Below are 27,443 nucleotides of genomic sequence, written 5' to 3' on the forward strand. Positions count from 1 at the left end.
CAGAAGCGGTAACAGAAGCAGAGAGAAGGACAAACGAGTCAGTAGGGCTGGAATCAGGCAAAAAAAAAAAAAAAAAAAAAGGACTCTGGAAGTGGAGCACTAAGGCCCCTGCCCTCCTGGTCACCCAGGGGACCCTCTTTCGCAGAGCCAGGCTTCCATGGAGCTGGGCTGTGCCTCAGCTGACTACTCGGGGAACAAGGCAGCAGTCCCCAGGGAAACGGGCTGCTATCCCTGCCCGGCTGATGCAGACCAGCGAGGACGGGGATGATATAAAGATCTAAAGGAAGAAAGTCCCGGGGTCCACAGGACCTGCTTCTGGAGAGGAGAGGGGAGGGGAGGCGAGGGGGGAAGAGAGAAGCTCCATTCTCCGGGTTCCTGAATTTGTTGGAATCCCCCCCCACAACGGAGCCTCCGCTGCACACCCCTGTCTGAACTCTCTCTCCTTCTGCAGACTCGTACACTAACTTTACTTCTCCTCTAAGTTATATATACGCTATACATATACATAGTCACAGATCTACCCCTGTGCTGGGGCTCCCTCAAGGAAGGGCCCATGTCCTGTGCCATCTCTCCACCTCCTCAATGTCACAGAACCAGCACAGAGCAGGCTGCTGGGAACACTTGTCTTAAAGAGTCAGGCAGGCTTGCCAGGACCTCTGCTCAGAGCAGCCTCTTGCGCCTCACCCAAGAGACAAGTAAGGGCCCTGGCTGCAACATCTACACCCACCCAGCCTCACCCCCAACAGAGTGAGCACCTACCCAGGTCCAGGTGGGCCAGAAGCTCAGCTAGCCCAGTCCATGCAATGGAATCTGGGAGCTTCAAATCCAAGGCTCTCCTGGAAAACAACCCCCTCTGGCCCAGCCCCCGGCACCCACCCCCACTCAGGCCCTCACTCACCTCTGTGAAGCACATGCTTAACTCTTTGGAGTTATTGGCCTTCAGCCCCTGCTCCTGTGGGAGAGAAGGCGCTGGTAAGGACGGATCACCGGGGCTGGGTCTCTGGCCAGCCTTTGTCCCATGACTCAGATGAGATGACACATCCCGTGGCCCTGCCATCCACCACTGACATCACAGTGTACACGCAAAGAGCACTGGAAGCACAGAGACCTTTGCCCTTCCCTGACACTCTCAGGGGTTAGGGCCCTTGAAGAAGAGAGTTCTAACTCTGCTCTCCAACCTACAGCCTAATAGAGCAATAAGCCACTCCTGGGTCTGTCTACCATACTCAGAGTTCCTCTTGATGAGGCAGGGACCATGTTTTCTTTCCTTGTGTAACAGCAGCTCAATAAATGTTATACTCAGTCACTGTTTGTTAACCGTCATTCATTAACATGTCTGTGAATGAATGAATGAATGAATGAATGCCACAGATGAGAACCAGCATCCCAGTGCCAGCTCCAGAAAAATCATGAGTCCTCATTGGGCTCATGGGCAAGAGAGCTGTGATTGATTAGTGATGTCTGCCACTGGGGCAGGTTAGGCAGACATCTGGCCATGGTGCCAGGTGTTGGCTGTTCCATCCTAAACAGATGTGTGGCATCTGGGAGCTCTGTGGTCCAGGTGAGGAATGAGGAAGGAAAGCTGGCTTGGTGATGACTCCAGGGTTTTCCACCCCTGGCACACCACCTGGATGAGGACCAGAGGGTATGTGTGATAAGCAGCCCTTTGTTGTCATCAGCATAATAGTGATCCATGGGAACCAGCTGGGAGATGTGATGTTTCTAAACTGGCCTCAAATGGCTCTGGCCACCAGAAGCAACTGGGAAGCCCAAGAAATTATGCCTAAACCACTGCTCTTGGCCAGAGGTATTAATCATGCCTTGAACATCGCAGGCAATCTACCATCCAGGGCATCTGGTCAGTTAAACAAGGCCCCAGCTGTCACACAAAGGCCCCAGCCAAGAGCAGAGTCACTACCGAAGGTAGAAATGTGATCATGGGGACAGTGAGTGCAGCCAAGACAGAATCAGGGACTCAACCAAGGAAGATCCTGTTTAAGACCGCAGCACCAGTGACTCTGGGTGCCAAGGTCTAGCCCGGCCAAGCCACCAACCTGCATCCCTGCAGAAGGGTGTGTGCTCGGAGGCCCTTGTGGACCCAAGGACTGGATTCCACTGCCCAGGACCAAGTGCGGCTCCAGATAGGGCTGTGGGAGGTCACTGCCTGATGGAGCCTGCCTACCCCACCTCAGAGGCTGCGCTGTCACCATTAGCTTACACCTGACTGCCCCCCACCATCCTCACTCGGTCACCTCCCTGAGCAACTCCCAGCCCCAGCTAGGTCCCCACCTATGACATCCTGTAGCCTGTCAGGGTCTGTGCCATGCAGCCCAGCACCTATATTTCCTGGCAGCCTTTCCAGCTCTAACTGTTGCAGGTACAGCAGCTGTGTCTCTGCCCCCTCCAGGGTCCCTGTCTTCTCCCTGGCGCCCCCTCCCACAGTGCTCACTAAACAGGAGCCTGTGTGGAATCACAGGCAGACAGCTGGGGATTCCGGTCCTCACTCCCGCACCTCAACCAAGAAGCTCCATTTTTACTTGTTTTTGTTTTGTTTTGTTTTGTTTTTAACATCTTTATTGGAGTATAATTGCTCTACAATGGTGTGTTAGTTTCTGCTTTATAACAAAGTGAATCAGTTATACATATACATATGTTCCCACATCTCTTCCCTTTTGCATCTCCCTCCCTCCCACCCTCCCTATCCCACCCCTCTAGGTGGTCACAAAGCACTGAGCTGCTCTCCCTGTGCTATGCGGCTGCTTCCCACTAGCTATCTATTTTACATTTGGTAGTGTATATATGTCCATGCCACTCTCTCACTTTGTCACAGCTTACCCTTTCCCCTCCCCATATCCTCAAGTCCATTCTCTAGTAGGTCTGTGTCTTTATTCCCATCTTGCCCCTAGGTTCTTCATGACCTTTTTTTTTTTTTCTTAGATTCCATATATATGTGTTAGCATATGGTTTTTCTTTTTCTCTTTCTGACTTACTTCACTCTGTATGAGGGACTCTAGGTCCATCCACCTCACTACAAATAACTCAATTTCGTTTCTTTTTATGGCTGAGTAATATTCCATTGTATATATTTATGCACCCAACATAGGAGCACCTCAATACATAAGGCAAATACTAACAGCCATAAAAGGGGAAATCGACAGCAACACAATCATAGTAGGGGATTTTAACACCCCACTTTCACCAATGGACAGATCATCCAAAATGAAAATAAATAAGGAAACACGAGCTTTAAATGATACATTAAACAAGATGGACTTAATTGATATTTATAGGACATTCCATCCAAAAACAACAGAATACACATTCTTATCAAGTGCTCATGGAACATTCTCCAGGATAGATCATATCTTGGGTCACAAATCAAGCCTTGGTAAATTTAAGAAAATTGAAATCGTATCAAGTATCTTTTCCGACCACAACGCTATGAGACTAGATATCAATTGCAGGAAAAGATCTGTAAAAAATACAAACACATGGAGGCTAAACAATACACTACTTAATAACCAAGAGATCACTGAAGAAATCAAAGAGGAAATCAAAAAATACCTGGAAACAAATGACAATGGAGACACAATGAAACAAAACCTACAGGATGCAGCAAAAGCAGTTCTAAGAGGGAATTTTATAGCAATACAATCCTACCTTAAGAAACAGGAAACATCTCAAATAAACAACCTAACCTTGCACCTAAAGCAATTAGAGAAAGAAGAACAAAAGAATCCCAAAGTTAGCAGAAGGAAAGAAATCATAAAGATCAGATCAGATCAGAAATAAATGAAAAAGAAATGAAGGAAATGATAGCAAAGATCAATAAAACTAAAAGCTGGTTCTTTGAGATGACTTGTTTTATATGTTGGAGTTATATACAAAATTATTTTTAAAAATAGTCTGTGGCTTAAAAATAAATAAGGTTTGAGAAAATAGCTAAACTAGATGACCTCTTGGCCTGACCTTCTGTGACAGGATGCCAGCTCTCAGGGAACCCAGGGTCCTGGACACAGACCTGGACACAACTTAGCCGGGTCAACCACATAGAGAGGAGCCGTTGGGGGAGGAGGTGAGATCTGAAGGCTCAGCTCTGGAGCCGCCTGGCCTATGGCTGGACTTTGCTCCTCAGAGTGGCTGGGACTTGAAAGTCTCCTCTTAAGAGGGAAGACACAGGAGGGGGTGTTGGCAAATATTAGATAGGCAGCAGGAGGAAGAGGAGAAGGAGGAAAGGGATAGAAGTAAGAGGAAATGAGAGGAAGGATGAAGTAGAGAAAAAAGGGAAAGACAGCACCCAAGGAGACAGGAGTACCAGGTAGGGAAGAGGGGGAGGGGAGGGAGTAGGGGGGGAGGGAGGGAGCAGAGGGGGAGGGGAGGGAGCAGAGAGGGAGGAGAAGGAACAGGAGAGGACCCCTTCATCCCATCCTCTGACCCATATTATCGTGAGATAGGGATGCCACCTCCCAGGACCAGGACCAAAGGAATCCGACCCACTGTGTGGTCTCTGACAGGCCACAGGGACCTGGTGGGGGAAAAGGATGGGGCTCCATGAAGATCAGGACAGGACCCCTCCCCATGCCCCTTTAGCGACCCACCTTGGATCCGTCATCCACAGTACTTGCCCAAGCCCTTCTGAACCAATGGCATTTCCATCTGGCAGGTTCCAGGGCTGACCTGCCACACACTGAACACGTGCTGAGTGGCCAGGTGACACACTGGGCTTCCTCTCACTGTCCTCAAGTACTTCCTTCAAGTGCTACAACATCCAGCTTATAGATTTTTGTCCTCAGAGACCCATCCCAGCCTTTCCTTTTTAGACTGCAGGGTCCTAATCCTTGGTGCCCATCCCCGTGGAACAGCCCCTTGATCCAAGGAAGGACCCCAGAGGCCAGAGCCCAGGGTTCCAGTCTTGGTTCAGCCACTGACCCCCGGCAAATCCCTTCATCTACTGGCACCTCAGTTTCCTCATCTGTAAAATAGCGATAGTCAAGCGAACCTCACTGACGCACCGTGAGATACATGAGACCATGCATATGGCGCAGCAAAGCTCTGGACAAGTATAAATGCCCCTTAATCCCCAAGCATGATGCAGAGCGAAGCAGAGTTTGGATCCAGTAAACTCCCAGGACTGGGGCTGCAGGGTGAGACCCAGGTCAGCTGGTAGCCTGGGGCTATCCTAGCTCTACCCTGACAGCTCAGCAAGCAAAGCCAGGGAGAAGTCTTGGCCCCAGTGGACCCCTCCACTTGACTTCTAGAAAACACAGAACAGACAGTGAAGGGGTGAAGGCTGCAGTAATCTCCCCCAACAGCAAGCCCAAGACCTCTCCCCCAGTCCTGGGCACACAGAACAGTGTGGGTGTTTGCCAGTCAGCCAACCTTTTCTGAAAGTGGCAGATGGGGGAAGTGCATAGAGAAAGAGGTTCCACTACCTAACGCCCAAGCCTTAGGCTCAAATTCACCGCCTCCTTCACCATTAACTCCCCCCCACCATTCCCCGCAGGGGGTTCCAAAAATGAATGAGTCACAGCCCTGCTCACACCCAGATGAGAGAAATAAACACCCACAAGGTCACCTCTGCCCCAGTTCAGCAAATGGGAGGGGGAAGAAGCTCTATCTTCCCCAAGCCCCCCACGGTGCAGCTGTCCTCTGAGGTCACACTGCTCCCAAGACCACCCTTGATGCCTATCTCACCCGATTACCTTGGTGGCAGGAAGGGAGGACGGCAGCAAAGACAAGGTTCATCCTTCTAGAAATTTCTCCCAGAGGGGCCCTTTGCTCAGGAAGTTAGAAGGAAATTATCGTCTTCCTCCTCTTCCTTGCCACCTCTGTCCACACTCCCGAAACTGGGTCTGGCATGTGCAGGTGCCAGGGACCAAGTCCAGTGTTGTCTCTATGGGAAAACCCCTGGCCGGAGCTGGCAGGCCCTCTCCTGTGTCCCCTGCTTCTGTTCCCAGCCCCATCCCCAAATCTGTGCCCTTGGCGACCTCCGACCTCTGTCCTGCACACGACCACCCCCGGTAACACACCTCGCCCTCCTCCACTCCCCACCATCCCCTAGTACAACCCCTCTTTTCTCACCTCTGATGACCATCGACTGTCACTGACTATTGCAAAAATCTCCTGACAGGTCCCCCAGTCACTCTTCCTCGACAACCAATCTCCACCTGCTGTCAGATTATCTTCCCAAATCACACTTCTCATCACGACATCCCTACTCAAAAGCCTTCAGCGGCCTCTCCACACTCGCCAGTTCAACCTGAAAATTAGGTTTGACTTCCCACCCCCTCCTTCCCGTATCAGAACCCTGCATTCTCCCAAACGCATGGCCTGTGCTCCTCTAGGTCGGGGGGAGGCAAACGTTTTCTGCAAAGGGCCAGAGAGTAACAATTTCAGGCTCTGCCGGCCATAGCGTCTGTCCCAACTTAACTCTGCCTGCAGCACCTGGACAATATATAACAATAGGGTGTGGCCGTGTTCCAACAAAACTCAATTTATTCAAACAGGCAGCAGGCCAGATTCAGCCGGCAGGACCCGCCCCCCCCTCAGCTGCTCTGGGCTGCCCTGGGCTGCCCTGACGCCCTGTCTCTGCTCCCTCCCCACCCACTCCTCCCAATTCCACATCTCTGCATCTCCGTGCCCTCAATTCTCCCTGTTCCTCCAGGCCCAGCAGCAGGGTTCACCTGGTCCATGAGTCCTGTGCTTCCACTGCCAACCCAAAGCCACCTCCCCCCCTCCGCATCCATAACGCCTTATCCATCCCCCTGGCGCACCCATCACCTCCTGCCCCGTAATTCTCTGAGCGTGCACCCTTTCCCTCCTGCTGGTATGAGGACCAAGGTACCAGCCTCATATGCTGGTCAGCCTCAGTGCCTGGAACAGAGTGACATGCGGTAAGAATTTACGTTAAATAAATGAGTGAATGCACTGACGGATGAATAAATGAATGACTACAAGGGAGAGCCAGAGGGAGGGAAGAAAAGAAGGAATGCATCAGCCTCTCAAAGCTCTGAAACGAGCTGAATTTGTAAATCAGAAATGTATGCCTAATAGGCATATGGATACACTGACCAGCCTCTGGGTCCCACGCTCTGACAGCTACCGGCTTGCGTGCTGAGTAAGAGACCCATCCAGGGAACAGGCAGGAGGAGGAGGAGACGGAGGTGGCTGCTGGCTGCTGAGCCTGTGGCCGGCATGTGGTGAGGAGGGTTCACGGCAAGCCCTCCAAACTCATTTTTAATTCCCCCAGATGTGATGGGCACTAGCAAGGGTGAGAGCAGAAATTGGCTGGTGGAGACAAGGAAAGCAAAGGAGATTGCGTTACTTGGGCCCCGCAGCACTGCAGGTGATATGACAGGGTCCCGCGAACTGGCCCAGAGCCACCCACCGGGAACACCAAGGACACTGGAAACAAACCAAGTCCAGGGAAAGTGGGAACCCACTGCCAGTCTGCCCCGCCCACGCTGCACTGCCCTGGTCCAGGCCCCATCTTATGACAAAAGAGCCTTCTATCCTATCCTCCTGCATCTTCACCTTCTTTACCTACTTCTTTACCTTCATAACTCACAGCACACAGAGGGCATCAATGAGAGGGAGGAAAGCTGAATCGAGTTGCCTGCGAGCAACAAAACAGACCGTTTTCTAGAACAGAGAGCAGGAAGTTCCCATAAATCCAATGATCGGGAACTCTGGGCTCTTTCTCTTGACCTGTGTGGAGCAACCACTCAATGCCAGGCACTAAGCACTCGGTTATAAGGGCTACCGAGGGGGTGATGCGGCCCCCGCCCTCCAGGGATGCTTTTCTGGTGTGGGGAGCAGAGCACGTCGTGATGGGGGCTGAAGGGAGGCAAAGTGGGAGCCCTAAGCAAGGAGACGGCAGTTCTGCCAGAGCGGAGTCAGGAGACCACCCAAGAGGTGACATCCAAGTAGGATTCAAAGGCAGAGAGCTGGAAGAGAAGGGAAGGAGACGCCCTTCGCTCAGAGGAGCTGACGACGACAAGGGCCAGCATCTTGCTCAGCCTGGCCCTCGGGCCTACACCAGGGGTGCCTGATGGGCTTCAGAAACAAAGGACCTTGGATGAGGGTACAAGATTGATGGCCTCCTGTAGATTCCTCGCTTTAGGGACCACTGGGAAGGAGGGAGGGAATTCACACAAGAGGGGTGTGTGGGTGTGTGGGTGTGTGTGTGTGTGTGTGTGTGTGTGTGTGTTTGTATGTGTTTATAGCAGGGACAGAGGGAGACACTGTTCTGTAGATTCTGCCACACTTTCTCCAAGTTCCAGAGAGCCCCAGGCTGGCAGGGCCACCCGGAGAGGGGACCACAGCCAGGAGCGGAAGCATATGAGAGCCAGACTCCAGAGAGCGTCAAGGACCACAGACACAGGGCCAACTCGGGGTCTGCCCAGCTCCCGGCTCCTCTCTGGTACCTAAGACACCCACATTTCTGCTCAGCAGCCCCTCGAAGGAGACAAGAGTCCCTCCAATTCCAGACCCCGCCCCACTGTGGGAAAGTCCTTTGGGGGAGCAGATGTGGAGGAAGAGGCAGCACAGTGCAGCCAGAAGAAAACTGTCCAGGAGCCGGGGGCCGGGGGTGCTGTGGACATGTCACCGTCCTCACTGGCCTTCCATCCTCTGGGATTTGGGAAGGAGCTCTCAGAGAGCCCACTGATGCTAACATCCAATCGCTCATGTGGGGTCCCCACCTGGCTACCATCTCTGGGTCAGTGAAGGAGGTTCCTAAGGCTTCCCCCAGGGTCCACTTGTGGATAAGAAGGAGGACAGAGGTAAGTGATCGTGCCTCTCTCTCCAGGGGTGCCTGGGGTGTGCGGCCTTCCTCTCCCTCCCTCCCTCCCTCGCTCAGCTCCCTGCCTCTGCCCTCACTCGGAGACTCCCTTCTGTGGCCATGGGTTGCTGTCATTCCCAAGGGCCCCACAAGGGCCACCACAGAGCCCTTCCAAGCTAGCAGAGCTGAGGGAGGGGGCATGGGCTGGGAGGGACAGACCACCCACGCCAGCCTCCAGCCAAGCTGAGGGCAGGGACATGGGCTTATTCCCTCTGCACGCCCAGCACCTGGCACAGAGTAGTAGGTGCTCATTTAAAAGACCGCAATTAGGACTTCCCTGGTGGCGCAGTGGTTAAGAATCCGCCTGCCAATGCAGGGGACACGGGTTTGAGTCCTGGTCCGGGAAGATCCCACATGCCGCAGAGCAACTAAGCCTGTGCGCCACGACTACTGAAGCCCACGCATGCTCCGCAACAAGAGAAGCCACGGCAATGAGAAGCCCGCACACCGCAAGGAAGAGTAGCCCCCGCTCACCGCAACTAGAGAAAACCCGCGCGCAGCAACAAAGACCCAACGCAGCCAAAAATAAAGTTAAAATAAATAAAGAAATTTTTAAAAATGAAAGAATAAAAAATAAAAGACCGTAATTAAAACAGAATCAGAGGCCCTTCCCTTTCAGTTTCTGTGAGAAAGAACGGGGGTATGAGGGTCTGCTTCTCTTCCATTCCTCCTGGGAGGTCCACCCCTGCTGTCCCACCCAGAGTGACTTAGTCAACAGACCCGAGTGGACGGACCCTGGGGCCAGGCCTGGGGGAGCCCCCTGCCAGACAGCCCTCCAGGATTCAAAACGCCTGTCATGTACGTAAGGTTCCTCACGTACGTCATCCCTCGTACAGATCGTGTGTTAACCCCACTGGAATCAAACCAAGTGTAAGACAAGCCCCCAGATGGTGAGTCTGCAGAAAACCAGGCTGGGGCTGAAAGAAACCAGGTGATGGTTTAGCAAACCACTGGAGGGAAACAGCGGGGGGGAAAAAGGGAGTCAGAGTCATCAGGCACTGAGGGGGCTGCGGTGGGCATGAGACCAGGGCTTTGAACTTCTCCACGCCCACAGTGACTCTGTGGGAGTCTTAGGAAGGGTCCACAGCCCCTGCTGAGTGGGCATCTCCCCGGTGGGCCAGCCCCAAGGGGCTGGGGAGGAAGGTTGGCAGCGCCCAGAGGGACCACACCAGAGCCTGGTCACCTGACAGGTGGCACAGCCCTGACCTGCCGAGCTGCCCGCCACTCTAGCATGAAATTGAGCTGGCAACCGTCTGTGGAGCGGACCCCGAGCCCCGCCAGCAGCCGCTGAAGCGTGTTCAGTGTAATTAGGAGCCACCCAAGGGTGACATGGGCACCTCAGCCCAAATCAGGAGGGGCAGCCTAATGGAGGGGAGCGGGGCATGGAGGGGCCCACGCTGGGCCTGACCTGAAGGCACTTGGAGGTCAGCTGTTACAGCACAGGGTGCCCACCGGGAAGGGAAGTGGGAGTGGGCTTCCCAACCAGGATGGGCACCAGCAAGGGGTGCCCGGGGTGACCGGGACACCTCTGCCAGGCCCCATCCCTGCTCAGGTCTCACACCAGCATTCTGAAAGCCCACTGCTCTTCATCTCTGGCTGTACTGAGGTTATACTGACCATCAAAAATTGTATCTATTTGGGAATTCCCTGGCGGTCCAGTGGTTAGGACTCTGCGCTTCCACTGCAGTTGCCCGGTTCGATCCCTGGTTGGGGAATTAAGATCCCTCAAGCCAAGCGGCACAGCCAAAAAAAAAAAAAAAAATTGTATATATTTAAGGTGCACAATCCAATATACATAAATATTGTAAAATACTCACCACGAGTCAATCAACACATCCATCACTTCACACTTCTACCATCTTCTTTTTTTGCTTTTTTTTTTTTTTTGCACTGAGAACACTTAAGGTCTACACAGATTTCAAGTACACAGTACAACACTGTCAACTGCAGTCACATCACTGTAACCAGTTCTCCAGGACTTACTCATCTTGCAAGACTGAAACTTCGTAGTGAGTGCCCACTGGTGATCCCACGAGCCCGCCCCACTCAGACTGGCATCTTCATTGCCACACACAGCCGGGCCTGTTCCCCCGGCCCCCAAACCTATGCTCACGTTGTGCCCCCACTGGCTGGACTCCAGACCCCACCCCTCCTTGGCAATTCCAGCCCCAATTCCTGCCTGAAACATCCCCTTATCCCCACCACCACACCCTCACTGTTTCCCCCCTCCTCTGTTTTCCCTGATATTCTGCACAAGGTCTTCTTTTAAACTCTTTGTTCTAGAGTATGAGTGTGTATATGAGTGTGTGTGAGAGAGAGTGTGAATGAGTGTGTGTGTGGGGGGTGCATTCTGATTAGAACCAACATCCTAAGCAAAGAATCTACTGTAGCAAATGGTGTGACAGCATGAGGATAGCTCAGCAGAGAGAAAGGCTGAGTGGGGAGCCCTGTGTCTCCACAATGCCACCCACGTGGTCCCATCTTGTGGCACTGACCGCAGCCCACGTCTGGTGCTTGTTGAACTCTCTGACCCTCGACAAGACCACAAGGACCACAAAACACAGGACTGCATCAGCCTCATTCACCAGCGTCTCCCTAGTATCTCGCATAAGACGTCGAACACAATGCATGCATAGCACACGTTGGATGGATGGATGGATGCATGGATGGACGGATGGACAAACAAATGAAAATCACAGGTTTTGGAATCAGATGTAGGTTTGAAATCTTATTCCACCACTAACCAGCTGTGTGACCTTGGGTGTGTCGCCTAACACCCCATGGCTAGTTTCCTGCGTGTAAAACGAGAATCCCAACAGCTCATTGTGTGAGAATCAATGAAATAGGTAGAGTCTACTAGCGCAGTACCCGGTAATAAGTACCCAGTAAATAGGTAAAGTCTACTAGCGCAGTACCCGGTAATTAGTAGATGGTTAGTAAATGGTAACCATTCCATTTCTCCGGCACCCCTGTAGTATCTAGTACAATCCTGTGACAGAACAGGTGTCTGATACTTGCAGGGTGATATTTAGTGAATTAACCATGGAAAACTAGCCCCCATCAGCTCTTCCTGCCTCTTGGGTCCTGATCCAAAGGGAGGAACTTGCGTGCCCTGTCCCTGGTCTCCAGGCTGTAATTTCCCACCTCGCCTCTGGCATCAGGTACATCTCTAAGCCCTCAGACTGCCCCAGCTCCATTTCCCCAGTGGCAGAGCTGCATCCCCTCACCTGGACAGATGTGCAGGTAGTGATGACATTGGTCCCCAGGCTGGTGCTATCACTGAGGTCATCCGGCAAAGAAGGCGTTTTCTCTACCCGAGGGGCCTGCGTGGCCTGGAATGAGGGGTTTTTAGGGGACAGGTTCACATCTGTGCCATTGCCAAAGGCCTGGATGGCGTTCCCTGTGGGGAAAGAGAGCAGGGAGAGAAATCAGGGGCCCCTCCATCACTCTGCCCCTTGCCATCCCAAACTTGACCTTCCCTGTGATAGCCCAGACCTGGGGGCGGGGTGGAACTCGTCCAAACTAACTTGGCTGAAGCTCCCTTTCAGAGAGCTACCAAGGTCTCATATCGAGAGAAGAAAAGAGCAGGAAGGAAGTTGAAAAAGAGAAACCGGAATAAAGGAAATGTACCGGATGCGGAATGAAGAGGAAAACAGGAGGAGAAGTGGGGCGTGGGGAGCCGGGAGGCGAGGAGCAGGCAGTGCCCAGGGTGCAAGCCCACCTTCTCTGCGGCATTCAGTATTGCAGACCACCACGTTCACGTGGCCCCCCGACGTAGTCCCCCTCCCCAGGTGGCCTCATCCACCCCCCACTCAGTCAGTTACACTAATTCACTCAGGACCAACTAACGGGACCTCTTGGACAAAATTGCGTCCCCAAGCCAAGAGCCTCCATTAAGCTCCACCTCCAAGTCCCAGGTGCACTTCAAGTTCATCATGTCACCACCTGAACTAGGCACCACTCCCTCCACTGCAACATTGCCTCCCGCTGCGTTCCCAGCCCTGACGGTGACATCTTTCTCCACCCAAGTCTCCCAAGTCACAAACCTGGGTTACTCAGGACACTTCCCTAACCACCCGCTTGCCATCAACCAAGCCCACCCCCCGACTCCACCCCCCGCCGCTGCTCTGGATCAGTGGGTGCTGTCCTCTCCCGAGAGCGCCTATGACAACCCCTAGCGGACGCTGTGTTGGGTCACCTGTGAGAACCACATCCTTACCCCCACCCCCTCCACACCGGAACCAGAGAGTGAGCCTTCCGAAATCAGATCTGACCATGGCACCACCTGCCGACACCCCTTCAGTGAGCTTCACACCACCTCGTCACCTGCAGGACCCTAAGATCCAAACGCCTTCAGACCTGCAAGGGCCCTCACCAGGAGGACTCTCTCCACCTATCCAGGTGACCCGGGGCATCCTTATGCAGTGTGGCAAGGCCAAGTGGTCTGCAGTTCCTGAAACCCACCTCTGCCCAGAGCGGAATAGCAGACCCTCCCTGCCCCTTCAGCTGACCGGTGGCCAGTGATCCCCAAGTGGGTCAGCTCCTGAGATGCCTTCAGGGCTCCCCTCCTCCAGGCTGACTTGGGCAGCCCCACCCTGGGCTTCTGCAGACCCCTCTGCAGACCTCCACCCTAGCACAGTTCCTCCCCCACCGTACTGTGATGGCTGTGACCCCCAGACGGTGCACCTCCTTCAGGGGGTGAGCTGCTCAATGACAAGCACTGTGCTGTCAGAAAGGCAGGATGGACAGATGGACGGAAGGAAGAAAAGAGGGCAGGAAAGGGGGAGGAGATCTCCAGGTGGGCGTGGAGAGCGAGGGTGTCGAACTAGAAAGACCAGGCAGGCAGAGCTTGTGGCTGACCTTTCCTTCTCTCTAGCCTTCGCATTAGGAGTCTGATGAAACTCCAATTCCAAGGGGAAATCGATCCTTAAAGGGAAAAGTGACAGATGCTAAGACCTCACCACAGGGCTGTTCCTGAAGGAACCTGGCTGAGACTGTCAGGATAACAGACCAGAAACCTTCGGCCTTGACTTGACATAGGTGGAAGGCCTCCAGTGGCCTCCGGACAGCTCCGGGGTGAATCTCCAAGAGCACAAAACCCGTGGTCTCCGCAGGCAACCCCCCTGCTGGAGAAGCCCCGCAGGCATCGCTGGCCACCGCTCGGGGAAGGAGGGAATGGCCAGGCAGAGGTCCAGGGCCCCCTGGGATAGGAGGGGTGGGGGGTGGCTGTTGGCTGGGGAGGACGTGGCAGGACTCACGGAGGCACGGGTTCTCGGTGAAGTCCCTCAGGAACTTCTCACACTCCTCCTCCATGTTTCCGCTCCCACGACAACTGCACCAGGGGGACACCACGATGCCAGTGGGGCTGGAGTCCACGTAGTTGGGTGTTATATCGAACCCTAGGCAGGGAGAAAGGGAGGCAAAGGAGAGAGGGACAGTAAGGCTTCCCCTCGGGCCCCCAGACCCCAGGCCCATCAGAGAAGAGGCTTCAGACACCCCCCTCCCTCCCATCCACCTGCCCCTCAACACAAATACATCCCAGCTCACATTCCAAACCACAGGGGTCAGCAGGAGGCATAAAGCACAGACCAGGGCGGCAGAGGGGATACCCAGGAGCCCCCCCACCGCCCCGAGAGCACAGGCCCTCGCTTTCTCTTTCGCCAACAAGCAGAGCATGTGTCCTCCAGTCAGGGAGGCTAAGGCTCTCTCTTGGGTTTGGATCCCAGTGCCAACGTTGACCAGCAGAGTGAACCTGCACAAGTTACTTAGCTTCCCCAAGCCTCAGTTTTCCCATCTGTAAAATGGAGCCCCACCCCCTGCCTAGTAAGGGCTGCTGTGAGATTTAAATAAGACAGTCCACGTAAACTGCTTAGCACAGCGCCTGAAATGTTGCACAATGAATGTTACCCTTTCTTCTTATTTTGGAAGCTCCTAAGGCCCCTGGGGCCTCCTCCCCCATGATAAAGCTCCTGCTCCCATCACAGCAGAGAAGGGCCAGCTCAGGCTGTCCACCCGCTGGCCCTGAGCTGGGCCTCGGTCCCTAACGGAGCCTGGGGCAGCCGGGAGCCACCGAGAGCCCGGGTGGGGGCGGCTTACCGATCATGCCGGCGTAGGAGCCCAGACACGCCTGGTAATTGTCGGTGGGGCAGCCGGTGAGCGTCCGGTAGGAGGCACGACAGTTGGCATGGAAGTCCGCCAGCCGGGACCTGGGGTCAAGAGAAGACCCATCGGACAGCAAGTTAGTCTGGCGGCCCTCCCGCTTCCCCGGCGGCAGAGCGGCTCCTCCACAGCCTCCCAGGGCGGGAAGAAGCCAGGAAGACAGAGAGGAGGAAGATGGAGGGGAAGAAGCTTGGAGGGCTTTAGGCTAGGAGCTCCTTGAGGACAGGACTTCCTGGAGACCCAGGCACCCAGTTTAGGCAAGGCCTGCTCTGAATGGGTCTCTCCGTCGGAGGAACACAAAGGGAACCCAGGCGGGTTTGCTGAGAATGCCTGGGACCCAGCCAGGAAGGCCAGGCTCTGCTTCCTGCTCAACCCACTCCTGGTGACCTTTCCCAAGTCCTCCAGCACAGCACCATGGCCACTCACAGAATGAGTACAATAATCCCTGCCCAGCCACTTCATAGAATCAGTCTGGGGGTCAAAGGGGACAGCCCCCAGGGAGGTTAAAGAAAGAGTCCCCCTAGGACGAGACATCCCCTGGGCCTTCCTGACCCACCTCTTCTGCATCAAATCAGAGCAAAGCCTCCCCTGCCATCCCTCCACCAGCTTCCCCATCCTGCAAGGCAGAATCAGCCTTTTCTTCCCCTGGCGATGTAACCTGTCATCACCCACTCCTCTCTGTCAGTGCAGATAAAGCTGCTTTGTAACCACCTGCACACAGCTCTGTGCTCCCCACTCGACCATGAGCTGCCTAAAGGCAGCTGCTGTCTGACCCGGTCTGTCTCCACCCCCAGCACCTGGATGCAGAGGTCACAGGGAGCCCAGGGCACCCAAGTCTAACCTGCATGGCAATTCCCTTTCCTTCTTCTTCCTGCCCTAGCACCCTGGCCCCAGGCTGTTACCATCAATCAGCCCAGGCCACCGCCTACCTCCCCACCCACCGGGGCTTCCTATAGGCGAGTGCCCTTTGCCACAAGGTTCTCGCCATCATATCCTGAGTATCTCACAGCAGCTGCAGGCAGCAAGTACCGAGGTCTTGTTCACTGGTATTTTCCCAATGATGGGCACATAGTAGGACCTTGACAATACGGGCTCGGTGAGAACATTACAGAAGCCACAGGAAGGACCAGAACCCAGGCCATCTGCCTCCCTGCCCAAGCTCTGTCCATACCGTGAGGTGCCTCACAAAGCCATCCCAAAGGTCACCCCGAATTCAGCTCCCCTGCTTCTCCACTGGAACTCTGTCCGTATCAGGAAGGAGCAGATAGAGAGAAAGACAAGAAGTTGAGAGAGACCAGGACAGCCTAAGAGGAATGCTCTCAACACAGAGACGGCTCCTTGGGTCCCACCTGGTTTGCCTGGAGGCCCAACAGTCCCGGGAGAGGGGGTTTAGGAGAAGGAGGAAGCTCTCCAGAGTGATTTGACCCCAAAGAGACCTTGAGAGTCCCTGGATCCCTGCAGCCCGCAGAGGCAGCGAGGTGCTGGTGATGGAAGGTGAGCTCCCAGCTGAGAGCTGGGGGCGAGGTCTCACTTCAGCTCCGCCCCATCTTGCTGCGAGACCTCAGATGAGTCCTTGCTTCCTGGAGACTCATTTGCCTTATTTACCCAATGAATTAAAAGTATTTTCACAGTCAGGGAAGATGAAAAAGTTCTGGAGATGGATGGTGGTAATGGCTATACAACAATGGGAGTGCAGTTAACGCCACTGAGCTATACATTTAAATATGGTGGAAACGGTCAATTTTATGTTGTGTGTAATTGACCACGATAAAAACGTGACTTAAGAAGAGGTCCTTTCACATCCACCTTTTATCACGTAATCCTCACAAAAACTTTGCCAAGATCTGCTGAGCAGTTGTTATCACCATCCTCCTTCACAGAGGAGGAAGTTGAGCCTAAGAGAAGCTGAGTAACTTGCCCAAGACCCCAGAGCTTCTGAGCAGCGGAGCCAAGACTCCAGCCCAGAAGCCCAACAATAAGGGCTACCCCTTCCGGCAGGTCCTCCACCCACATCCTGCTCCTCTGTAAAAGTATCTTGTCCTCCATAGGAAAAGAGAAGGAAAGCTGCAGTGTCTCCGCCCTCCCTCCCGCCCGTAAATCATACCCTCTATCTCCTCACCACCCAGCCCCCAATACAGGGAAAAGCAGCATTTCCAACCAAGCCCCCAGCCCCTGCAGAATGACACTTGGTCTTGAATGGCCAGACCGGAGTCTGTCCTGCTCCGTGAACTAGCAAATGAATGAAGGTCAATGAGAGATGGTCTCTGCCCACACCCCGGACCTCCAGAGACCTGTCAGGGGGCCAGGAGGGGACACAGACTTAATAGGTAAAGGAGATTTGGAGGTCAACAAACCAAAATCTCTAAGCAGCTATCCTGGGTTGAATTGTGTCACCCAAAGAGCTAGGTCCTCATTCTTGGTACCTGTGAACGTGACCTTACTCAGAAATAAGCTCTTTGCAGATGTAACCAAGATGAGGTCACAGTGGATTAGCGTGGGCCCCCAATCCAGTGTCTGGTGTCCTTATAAGAAGAAGAGAAGAGACACAGACACAGAGTGAGAATGCCATGTGAAGATCAAGGCAGCATTTGGAGTGAGGCGCCTACAAGTCCAGGAATGCCAAAGATTGCCGGCAACACCAGAAGCTAAGAGGAAGGCATGGAACAGATTCTCCCTTCAAGCCTTCACAGGGAACACAGTCCTGCCAACACCTTGATTTTGGACTTCTGGCCTCCAGAATTGTGAAAAACTCAGTTTCTGCTTTCAGCCACCCAGTTGTGGCACTCTGTTACAGCAGCTAGGGAAACGAATACAGCACCTTCAAAGATTTCACTGTTTGCTTTGGCCAAATGTCTCCCTCCAGAAGGAGCCAAGGGGCTGTGGTCAGGCCCTGCAGTGAGGAGGGCTGCAGGGGGGCAGCGTGAAGCCACATCCGAGCTCCTGCAGGGTGTAGGGCTGCGAGATTACAGGCAGAGCTGCTAGTTACCATCTCCTCCCCACCAAGGAGACGTTCTAATAGGATCTCTTAGCCAAAATACAGGAGTCCATTCTAATGTCATTCGATCACACAGAGAGCCCAAGCCCCTCCTACCACCTCCCCAATGCTCACTGTCAGTCCCGCCCGTGAAGCCCTTTCTGCCCCTCCAGCCACATGGACTTCGTCTACCTCTGTATTCCAGCTACACATATAGTCTGGACCAGTCAATTTCGTACTTAATTGCATACAGACTTATTGATATTGCCCTGTTTGCTCTCTCCAACTGGAACACACATTCCCAAAGTGGCAGACTCTACTGATTTCTTCATCCATATCCTCCCAACCCCTTCGGGCAAGTGGTAGATATCCATTCATCTTTTCTCCAAATACGTATTGAGGCCCTGCCATGTGACTGACAGACTAAGGATGGGAATGGCATGCATGTCAGTGCAATGTCAGGAAGGTAATTCCAGCTGATGGGGTCAGGGCTCCACAGAGGTCAATGCCGGCTCACCGTCCCGGAGGAGCGCGCCACCTGCTGCAGCAGACCTGAGGGCCCAGCTCCATCCTCCCGGAAGCTCCGCTCCCCACCCTGCACGCAGGGCCTCACCTCCCTTCTGCAAGGCCGGTTCTCCAATCACTGACATTAAGAACCTCAAGCATCTTGCTGTCCTCACCACCCATGAGGCTTCTTAAAATATCACTGGGTCCCAGGCTGGAGACGGAGTGAACGTGTGAAAATGGGAGTATGATGTCCGCAGAGAGAGACAAGGTCATCCAGAGAGAAGGGGTGGGTAAAGGAAGTAAGCCAGGACACGGAAAGTGAAAGAGTTCCAACACCAGGTGCAGTGGGCCAGTGAGACCCCTCAGTGAGGAGGGGAGGGCAGATCCAGCTGCTGGGAGAGAAGGGAGCAGCTGTCACACAACCACATTCAGTCTACCGCTCGCCTGCTGTGTGACCTTGGGCAGGCCTGGTGTGTCTCTGTGCTCAGTGTCCCCAGTTATCAAATGGGGTGGGCCGTGCCTGCCTGCCTCCCTCACGGGATACGTGGGAGAGCTGGGGCACAGAGAGGAGACACCGTCCTTATCTCTCTTCTGTACCCAGATGTCTCATCCCCAGCACCGTGCCTGCCACAGACAAACAGGGAGCAGCTTTTCCTGTGTCTGATGTAGAAGAAAAATACCTGTTCACCCCTCCGAGGCGGGTCTGGACCCCACGCAAGGCAATGTGAGCCTATCGGGGAGAGACAGCTGCCTCCCTCTCCCCACCAGGCTCCAGAGTCAGCCTGCTGGACCAAGGTGAACAATGGTCTCCCTGCCCCACGTCACTCTCCATGCCACGCTGAGGACACAGGAGGAGCGGCACAGGCCCCTTTGCCAGACCTTGGGTGACCAATGGGGAAAGGCCACCTCGTGCCTCTGAGGCTACGGCCTACTACCTTTACAGCAGCCCTGTGGCTCTCTTCAGAGCACAGGGAGGGGAGGGAGAGGAGCTAAGGGGAAGGGTGGAGGGAAGGGAAGGGCCAGGCTTTCTGTTGCTCCATTTCTCTGTCCTCAGCATCCAGGCAGCCTTGGCAAGCCAGAGTGACAAATGGGGCTGTTTAGGAGGACGCCGTGTCCAAGTCTCCAGGAGACCTTTGATTGCTCAAGTTCCCTCTGTCCCTTAAGTCACACCAAAGTCCATAGCAGCCGGCTCCCTCCACCGGCATGCGAGACCAGCGGGGCCAATTTCCTTCAAGCCCACGACACTCTCAACTCCAACCATGAGTGAATCAGTCCAGGCCTGGTAGGTACAGTCTCCAAGGCAAATGTTATCCTTTTCATAATGCGCGGTGAGCCAGCTGGGGATCTCGGGCCAGATGCCACTCGTCCCTGCTGGCGCCATGAGGTCCCCAGTCTCTTGGACTCTGTTCTCACTTCCAGGAACAGCCTTTTCCTAGACCAGCCACATCGCTTCTCAGATTTCTGCCTTGAAGAGCTCCCATAGGAGTGATGGCATAAAAGAAAGCATGAGAGAGAGAGAGACGGACAAAGAGAAAAACAGAGAGCCAGCAAGAGAACCAACAATGAACACGAGCCAAGGCCATCTCAGCAAGATGGAGCAAAGACTGCCAAATGAGCTCAGGACAGCAGGTGGATCTGTCCAAAACACAGAAACCCTCTTTGGGCTTGTTTCATCAGCAGCTGTAGCCTATTCAATCACAGGAAAGCGGCAAGAGAGGCAGAGAGAGACATCCGACCCCCAGTTTTATTAAAGTCACTAGATTAAATGCAGGATGTCCATTTAATTTGAATTTCAGATAAACAATGAATATTTTGTTTTAGTATAAATACATCCCATGCAATATCTGGGATATACTTATACCAAACAGTTTTTCAATGTTTATCTGGAATTCAAGTTTAACTGGGTAGCCTGTATTTTTATTAGATCTGGCAGCCCTATTTGATGGGCAGGTGTGTTCCTGAAAGGAAAAAAGAGCCAAAGCTGGAAATGCCAAGGTCAACTCACATAAGCAGAATCATCCAAAACTGGGGGGGTGGGGATGGGAGAGGGTGGACTTCCTATAGCTCAGTGGTTCTTAAAATGTGGTCCGCAGACCCACAGCATCAGTGTAAAACTGGGAACTTCTTAGAAATGCATATTTTCCAGATCCCACCCCAGATATAACAGATCTTAAATCTCGGGGCAGGGCCCAGCAATCTTCATTTTAACCAGCCCTCCAGGTGATTCCGATGCAGGCAAAAGTTGCGGGATGAAGCAAATCTGCACAGGCTTCAGAGCTGGGATTGTGGGAACCCTCCAGACCCCACTCCCTGGTCTCAGCTTTAAATATACCGACGATATAGCCCAGCCCACGGAAGAAAGTAATGCTTCAGGCTGTAGCCCAAGAAGGTTCACAGTTACAAGACTGTGCATGTTTGTACACACACGCGCACGCACACACACACACACACACATTCTTATCCCCATACAAACACAGTTACACTTGGGTACACACCTCTCGCTTCTTTTCTTTCGCCTTAGCCAAGAAAGTATAGGTGCCTGTTATCAATAAATCCCTCCCTTGGTGCAGATTGTAAACACCTTCCCAAACACAAAGACTCTTCTCAAATCTGTCTGGCCTAGAATAACACTACGGTAAATTGCTCCCGAGAACCCCCAAAGCATTCCAATGCTGGCCAATACGTGGCTTTAGGGTCTGAAGCTCTTGGCCAAGTTCCCATTTATCAGGTTATACCTGTTATGCTGCTGCCACAGAAACCCATGGGTTTCTACTGATTTAGAATCAGAGGAACAGTAAAGGAAGCTAATATTTACTGAGGATACACCATGTGTCAGTCGTGGTTATCGCATTTAACTTTCTGAACAATCCCACAAAGTAGACACATTTCACAGCGAGGACACGGCAGCTCCAAGAGGTAGGTCGCACGGTCACACACCTTACAGCCAGCGAAGCAGGACCAGGCACCTGCCAGTGAGGACAGGGTCTTTCTCTGGCTCTGCTGCCATGACCCGCCACCGCTAACAATGCTTCCGGACGGCTGCCACCAGCACTGCTGCATGCTGTTGAACAGGGCACTTGAATATCTTATGGGGAGAAAAAGGGTTCGCAAGAAATGCAAAGTACTCATGATGGTCTTCAGAGACAATTTAGGGGAACACAGAGGAAATGGCTGTCATAGACCCAGGAGCCTCTGGAATGGCTTTCCGAGGTCCCCTCCAGTGGTGCAGGGCACGGTTAAGTAGGCTCAATGTTACGTGACACTGAGAAAGGGGAAAATGGATTTCCCCCACGTGCCTGTTTTCTGACCCCTCCAGGGCTCACTGTGGACAGCCTGAGCCCCCGTCCTTTCCTGCCTGTTCCCGAGGACTACCGCCACTTGTCTCATGAAATCAAGAATCCACTTGGCTTCCTTCCCTCCTGTTTATTCTTTACGTGTACATGGATACTTATTCTTTCTGCCTAGGACAGCAGCTCCCCTTAGGGGGTGGGTTGCGGACTTCCTCCTCCGGCCAGGTAGTTCTTACAGGCTGTCAACCGTGGCACTCCACCGTCCGGGGCCACAGGCAGACACGTGACCCAGGCTTGGCCCACCACACGCTCTCTTCCTGGCCACACTGACTAGTCCAGGGATAAGGAAATAACACAAGCCAGGCCAAGCAGAGCCCTGCCCAGAGACTTTCCTAATGGACCAAAGAAGAACATTCTTTTCTTTCTGGTTATAAGACACTATGGATGTGAGCCCAGATAAACTGGGACCATAGATCTAGCCTCGTGGTCACAGTAAGGATAAGCATGCAGCTGACCTGCAGAGAGAAACAGAAACTAGAGACAAGGCGAGACAGAGGGAGACCTATTTGTATTTGAGTCCTGGAATACACTCCTGCCCTTTCTATATTTTGTTGGAAGCCAACAGATTCCTTTTTAATTTTTCTTAAGGTAGTTGGGTCTGTGTCACTGAAAACAGAAAAATTCTTGGGAATTCCCTGGCAGTCCAGTGGTTAGGACTCCATGCTTCCACTGTAGGGGGCCCAGGTTCTATCCCTGATCAGGGAACTAAGATCCTGCAAGCCACGCGGCACGGCCAAAAAAGAAAGAGAAAAAAAGAAAAATTCTTCATTACTGCTTAGCTTTGCTCTCTGATTTTATCTGATCTTCTTTGTCCAAGTTCAAAGCAAATAAAAAAGGCACACACTGAAAGGGACACACACCAAAAACCAAACCCACAAAGGGTCTATCTAATCCACGTGAAAGAGGCAGGATCGCAGGAACGCTTCAGTGGGAGTAACCTGGAAAACAGATGATGGTACAATTCATGAAGGACGACAGACCTGGCCTTGGATTCTTTCCTAGAGAGGAATGGTTCAGATGGGTAAGCCACAGAAAGCCACCTCGCTATTGAAAATGACAAGGACGTAGATGATACCAACATGTGAAAATTTAAACATGAAATCATGTTAAGGGATAAAATGCAGGAGACAATATACTTTATGCACCCTGGTTACGAACAGGGGAACATGGTGAGTGTGTGAACTGACACGATCCAGAATTAAATTTCAAAAGATGTTAATAGAATACACTGTTTATTATGTGCTCTTTTAATAAAGCTGCTTTAAGATGGTAATTATTTCTTTACATTTAATGGAATGAGGCCCCAGGAATCCTGCGTTTTCATAAACAATGATTTCTCGAAGCCTTTGGTTAGAGAAAATGTTATTGGTTCCAGAAGCATCAGCAAATGCGACTGACCCTAGATCCCAAAAGAAAGAGGCTGAGAGAGCAAAGCTACCCATCTCAGAGCACTGGCCCCTCACTCCAGGGCAGCTCCAAGTCCTAGGAGCTTGCAGGTGAGAGAGCTTGATGCCACACTGGCAAATGCAGAATGAACCCTTCTGGACCTGACCAAGAGCTCAGGGCAGGCTACTGCAAGGAGAAATGTTTGCTCCCTTTCCCCAGGAGGTCCTGAACTCTGAGAGAACCCCACCCCTCCACAGAAGGAGGCCCACCCGTGACGTCCAATCTCTGACATCTTGTCATCCTGGTTGGGTCTGAAAGTTGGCTCAGCTCTGTGGCCTGGAAAAGGTCATTAAACCTCTCCAGGTTTCCTCATCTGCAAAACGGAGGTTATAATAGTACTTACCTCCTCGTACAGTGGGGACGAGGATTGAATGAGCAAACGGATCATGCGGCCCCATCAACACCTGCTACACTGTTATTAAGATTAGGGGACTCCGCTCACCACTGCTGAGCATGGGACAATGTGTAGAAGGCATGGGCTCTCCCTTCAGGCCAAAGGAATATAACATCTGTGATCTGTTAACAAGCATCTCCTGCACTTACCCCGAGTCACACAAAGTACTTCCACTAACACCACCACACTTTACCCTGACAACAATTCTCTGAAGATAGCATGATTACCCCTGTTTTACAGGTAAGGAAATAGAGGCATAGAGAGGTTAATTAACTCACTTAATATCACAGCAGCAAGGCACAAGACTTAGCTTCAAATCTTAGCTCCAAAGCCAGTGGGTCTTCCCCGCCACCCCACTGCCCCCACCCTTACCCAGCCCTCTCTTTTCTCAACCCACGGCTCCCTCCCCTTCTCCCAGCATGTGGCAGCCGCAAAAGGAGAAAGGCTTATTTCCCTTCTGGTGTCATCCGAGGGAATCAGTGAGGTGCTACTTTCCTCCTTGGCCCCCCCTTTTCCATCCAGTCTGGAGCTCCCCCAGCATCCCCTCTCTCCTCCCGGTGAGCCATGAGGGCATCCAGAGGAAATGACCTGGAGATGGCTGTGGTTGGAGCCACTGGACCCCAGGTGACCAGAAGCAATCAATTAGACCCAGGCCACCGTCAAAAGACTGGCATGCCAACCAGAGCGGCCAACAGAAACCTGCTTTAGGAGAGGATTGGGAGGATCTGGATGGGAAAGAAGCCAACCCGAGCCCACGAGGATCTCCCACCCAGGTCCCAGAGATGGGAGCCAAGTCCACATCCTTCTTCTAGACACCACCATTGGATATAGCCCTTCGTGTTCTCTGAAAACACAGGCAGATGGGCAGATGCCCTTTTCCCCAATTCCCCCCCCCAATCCCTTCACCTATGTTCCAAACCTATTATTACCTGGTAAGAGGAGAAAAGAATTAAACGTATGCATCATTTGATTTTAATTGAAGGACTGTTCTATTTCATTGAACTGCTAAGTAAGCTGAACAAGAGATTGTGTTTACATAAGCAAACCCAGAGTCACTACAGACTTGCTGTCACGTTAAGTCAATACTTATGAAGGCTCTCTGTTTAATTATTCAGTGAGGATTGACTTATTATTGTGTTAAGAGTGTGGTTAGCCTTGAGCTAGGTAGCCAGCCAGCTGAAAGATTTCTTTCAACTTTCTCCAAATGCTGATATGGTTCCTGCTGGTGGTCTGAGGTTAGTTTCTTCTCTCTCTCCCTCCCCACTGCCACCCTCCCTCCTGCTCCAGAGCAAAAAGCTCCAGGTCCACCTCCTTTAAGTCCTTTAAGTCAGGGGTAGCAGGTGATCCTGTGGTGGCCAGGGAACAGGCAAGATCCCCATGGCCAGTGGTCGGCCTCTCAGTGATCTTCCTAACCCCAGGGATTAGTCCTGAGACTCTGACACTTGAAGTCTCATGAGCTAAGTTCAAGCACTTTCAACCTTTATTCTTCCCATTCCAGAAGCTGAAGACCTCCCACTCAGAGACCCAGATGCCTCCCCTCCTTTGCAATTCCCCTCCCTCCCACCTCCGCAGAGCGTTTCTCAACCTTCACAATCCATCCAAACCCTATGATTCCGCGGCATGTTGTTACAGAGATTCAGATAGGCTCTGACATCAAATCATATTTCGTAAAACATAACATACAGAGGAAAATCCAGCCTAAACTACAGACCAGTACGAGGGGCAGAGTGACTAAAAGCAAAATCCCAGGCCTCAAACAACCTGGGTTCAAGCCCCAGTTCTGCAAATCACAAAGGGGACAAGCTTGGGCAAGTTACCCCACTGTGAGAATCCTCATCCAGAAAAAAGGTCCAGTCATTTCTGGGAAGTGTCACCGAGATTCCCGTACAGCACCTAGAACTGTGCCCAGCACACTGGCCTCAGCTTTTTGAGGGACTTATTCTGACTCTGGTGACTATGGCCCCACTAATGCCCCCAAAGGGGGACTTCCTGGGTTTCAAGAGCCCATCATTTGCCACCCTGACCCCCACCCATAATCGGGGCCGTGATGACCTCTCCATCTCATTTCTCCTCCTCCTCCTCCTCTCTCTCGCCCAAACCCTCGCAGCAATAGCAAATGGCACGAGTTCCCCAACCGCAATGCTCCATAGAGCCTTACCCCACAGACCCCTCCTGCCAGGACTGCCTTCCCCCAACCACACGCTCCTTACCTCCTCTTCCAGTTCACCCTTCCAAACCCAGTTCAGGAGGTGTCGGCTCTTCCAGAAAACTTTCTGTGAATGATGCCTTGCCCCAACTCTCAACATGTTTCACAAACACCAGTTATTATGTTTTCCCCACCAATCATATCATAATTTATATTTTTTGTATCTGTTTCTCCCATTAAAGTATGAATTCTTTCAGAACAGAAACGACTTTATTCATGTTTGAATCCTCAGTGCCCAGAGTAGTGCCTGACACTGAATAGAGAGCCTTTTGGATGGAAGGGGGAAGGGAGGGAGGGAAGAAAGAATGGATGGATGGATGGATGGATGGATGGATGGATGGATGGATGGATGGATGGATGGATGGGTGGATGGATGGATGAGTGGATGGATGGATGAGTGGATGGATGGATGGATGAGTGGATGGATGGATGGATGGATGGATGGATGGATGGATGGATGGATGGATGGTTGAGTGGATGGATGGATGGATGGATGGATGGATGGATGGATGGATGGATGGATGAGTGGATGGATGGATGGATGAGTGGATGGATGGATGGAGGGATGGATGAGTGGAGGGATGGATGGATGGATGGATGGATGGATGGATGGATGGATGGATGGATGGATGGATGAGTGGATGGATGGATGGATGGATGGATGAGTGGATGGATGGATGGATGGGGACTATATCTGGAGGCACAGAAGATTTTCCACTAAGCAGGAAAAGAATCAAGAACTCTCCAAACACTTCCCCTTGAAAAATAAAATTACAAGCAGATTTCCAGGTGGCAGCAGGGCAAAATGCATCAGGGTCACATTAACTTTGGCACTAAGATAGGTCAGCCCCCCAAAATGCCCTTTGGTGGGTCTGTCTCCCTCCCCTCCTCAGACACTGCCTGGTGGTTGTTAGGAACTTGGAAAAGTACCTTTGCTATCTCTGATACCAGCCATTTGCTAAAGGAGGCCCCAGTGGCCTGCAAGAATTAACACACATCCTTAAGCACCACTCTTAACATGAACAAGTGCCTTGGGGAACCCACAGAGGAAAATCCAATGGGTCCCTGTGGAGAAAGGCTGGGTAAACTGTCCATTCTCAAACAAGCAGAAGGGCAAAAGGAATCCGTGTCAGGGTGGAGTATTTGGATCAAAACAGCCGCTGCTTATAAGCCGTAAACCCTGGAAACATCACGGTAACTCTTAATGCCTAAATGGCTCTGACACCTACACAGAAGAGTGTGGAAATGAAACCACATATGCAAAAGTGAACAGTGAAATCACATATGCAAAAGTACTTCCGAAAGATAGAATTCACTCTGTACGTGTTTATTCTTTTTCTCCCTAGGAATGATGAATAGAGAATAAGCGCAGGGGGCCAGAGCAGGGACAGGAGGCTGGCGTGGCAGAGAGGGAGAGAAGCCTGCACACCGCAGCCTGGCCCCAGCAGGACGCAGGAAGGACCGGGAGTCCGGCTCTGCTCTCACAGAGGACTGGGAGAACACACACTCCCTCGGGACCCCAGAGGCTGCAGGGGACCTTGGGCCCTCAGCCTGGCCCCCCGGCG

The 27,443-nt window shown here is 52.5% G+C and overlaps 1 protein-coding gene across 5 annotated transcripts in view; it reads right to left on the bottom strand.

Moving 5' to 3' along the window:
- Nucleotides 1-27,443, bottom strand: part of GFRA2 (GDNF family receptor alpha 2) — a 329,510-nt gene that overhangs the window by 233,346 nt on the left and 68,721 nt on the right. For 4 of the 5 annotated variants that reach the window (XM_082471294.1, XM_082471295.1, XM_082471293.1 and 1 more), the window contains exons 5-7: nt 14,939-15,048; nt 14,101-14,241; nt 12,070-12,242 (exon numbers count right to left, since the gene is read on the bottom strand). In XM_082471294.1, coding sequence (XP_082327420.1) covers nt 12,070-12,242; nt 14,101-14,241; nt 14,939-15,048 — 424 coding nt within the window. Of the gene's footprint in view, nt 1-898; nt 953-12,069; nt 12,243-14,100; nt 14,242-14,938; nt 15,049-27,443 lie in introns of all 5 variants that reach the window. The other variant, XM_082471292.1, reaches the window with a different exon arrangement.

The sequence above is a fragment of the Balaenoptera physalus genome, assembly GCF_965194825.1.
Source record: "Balaenoptera physalus genome assembly, chromosome: 7".
Lineage (NCBI taxonomy): Eukaryota > Metazoa > Chordata > Mammalia > Artiodactyla > Balaenopteridae > Balaenoptera > Balaenoptera physalus.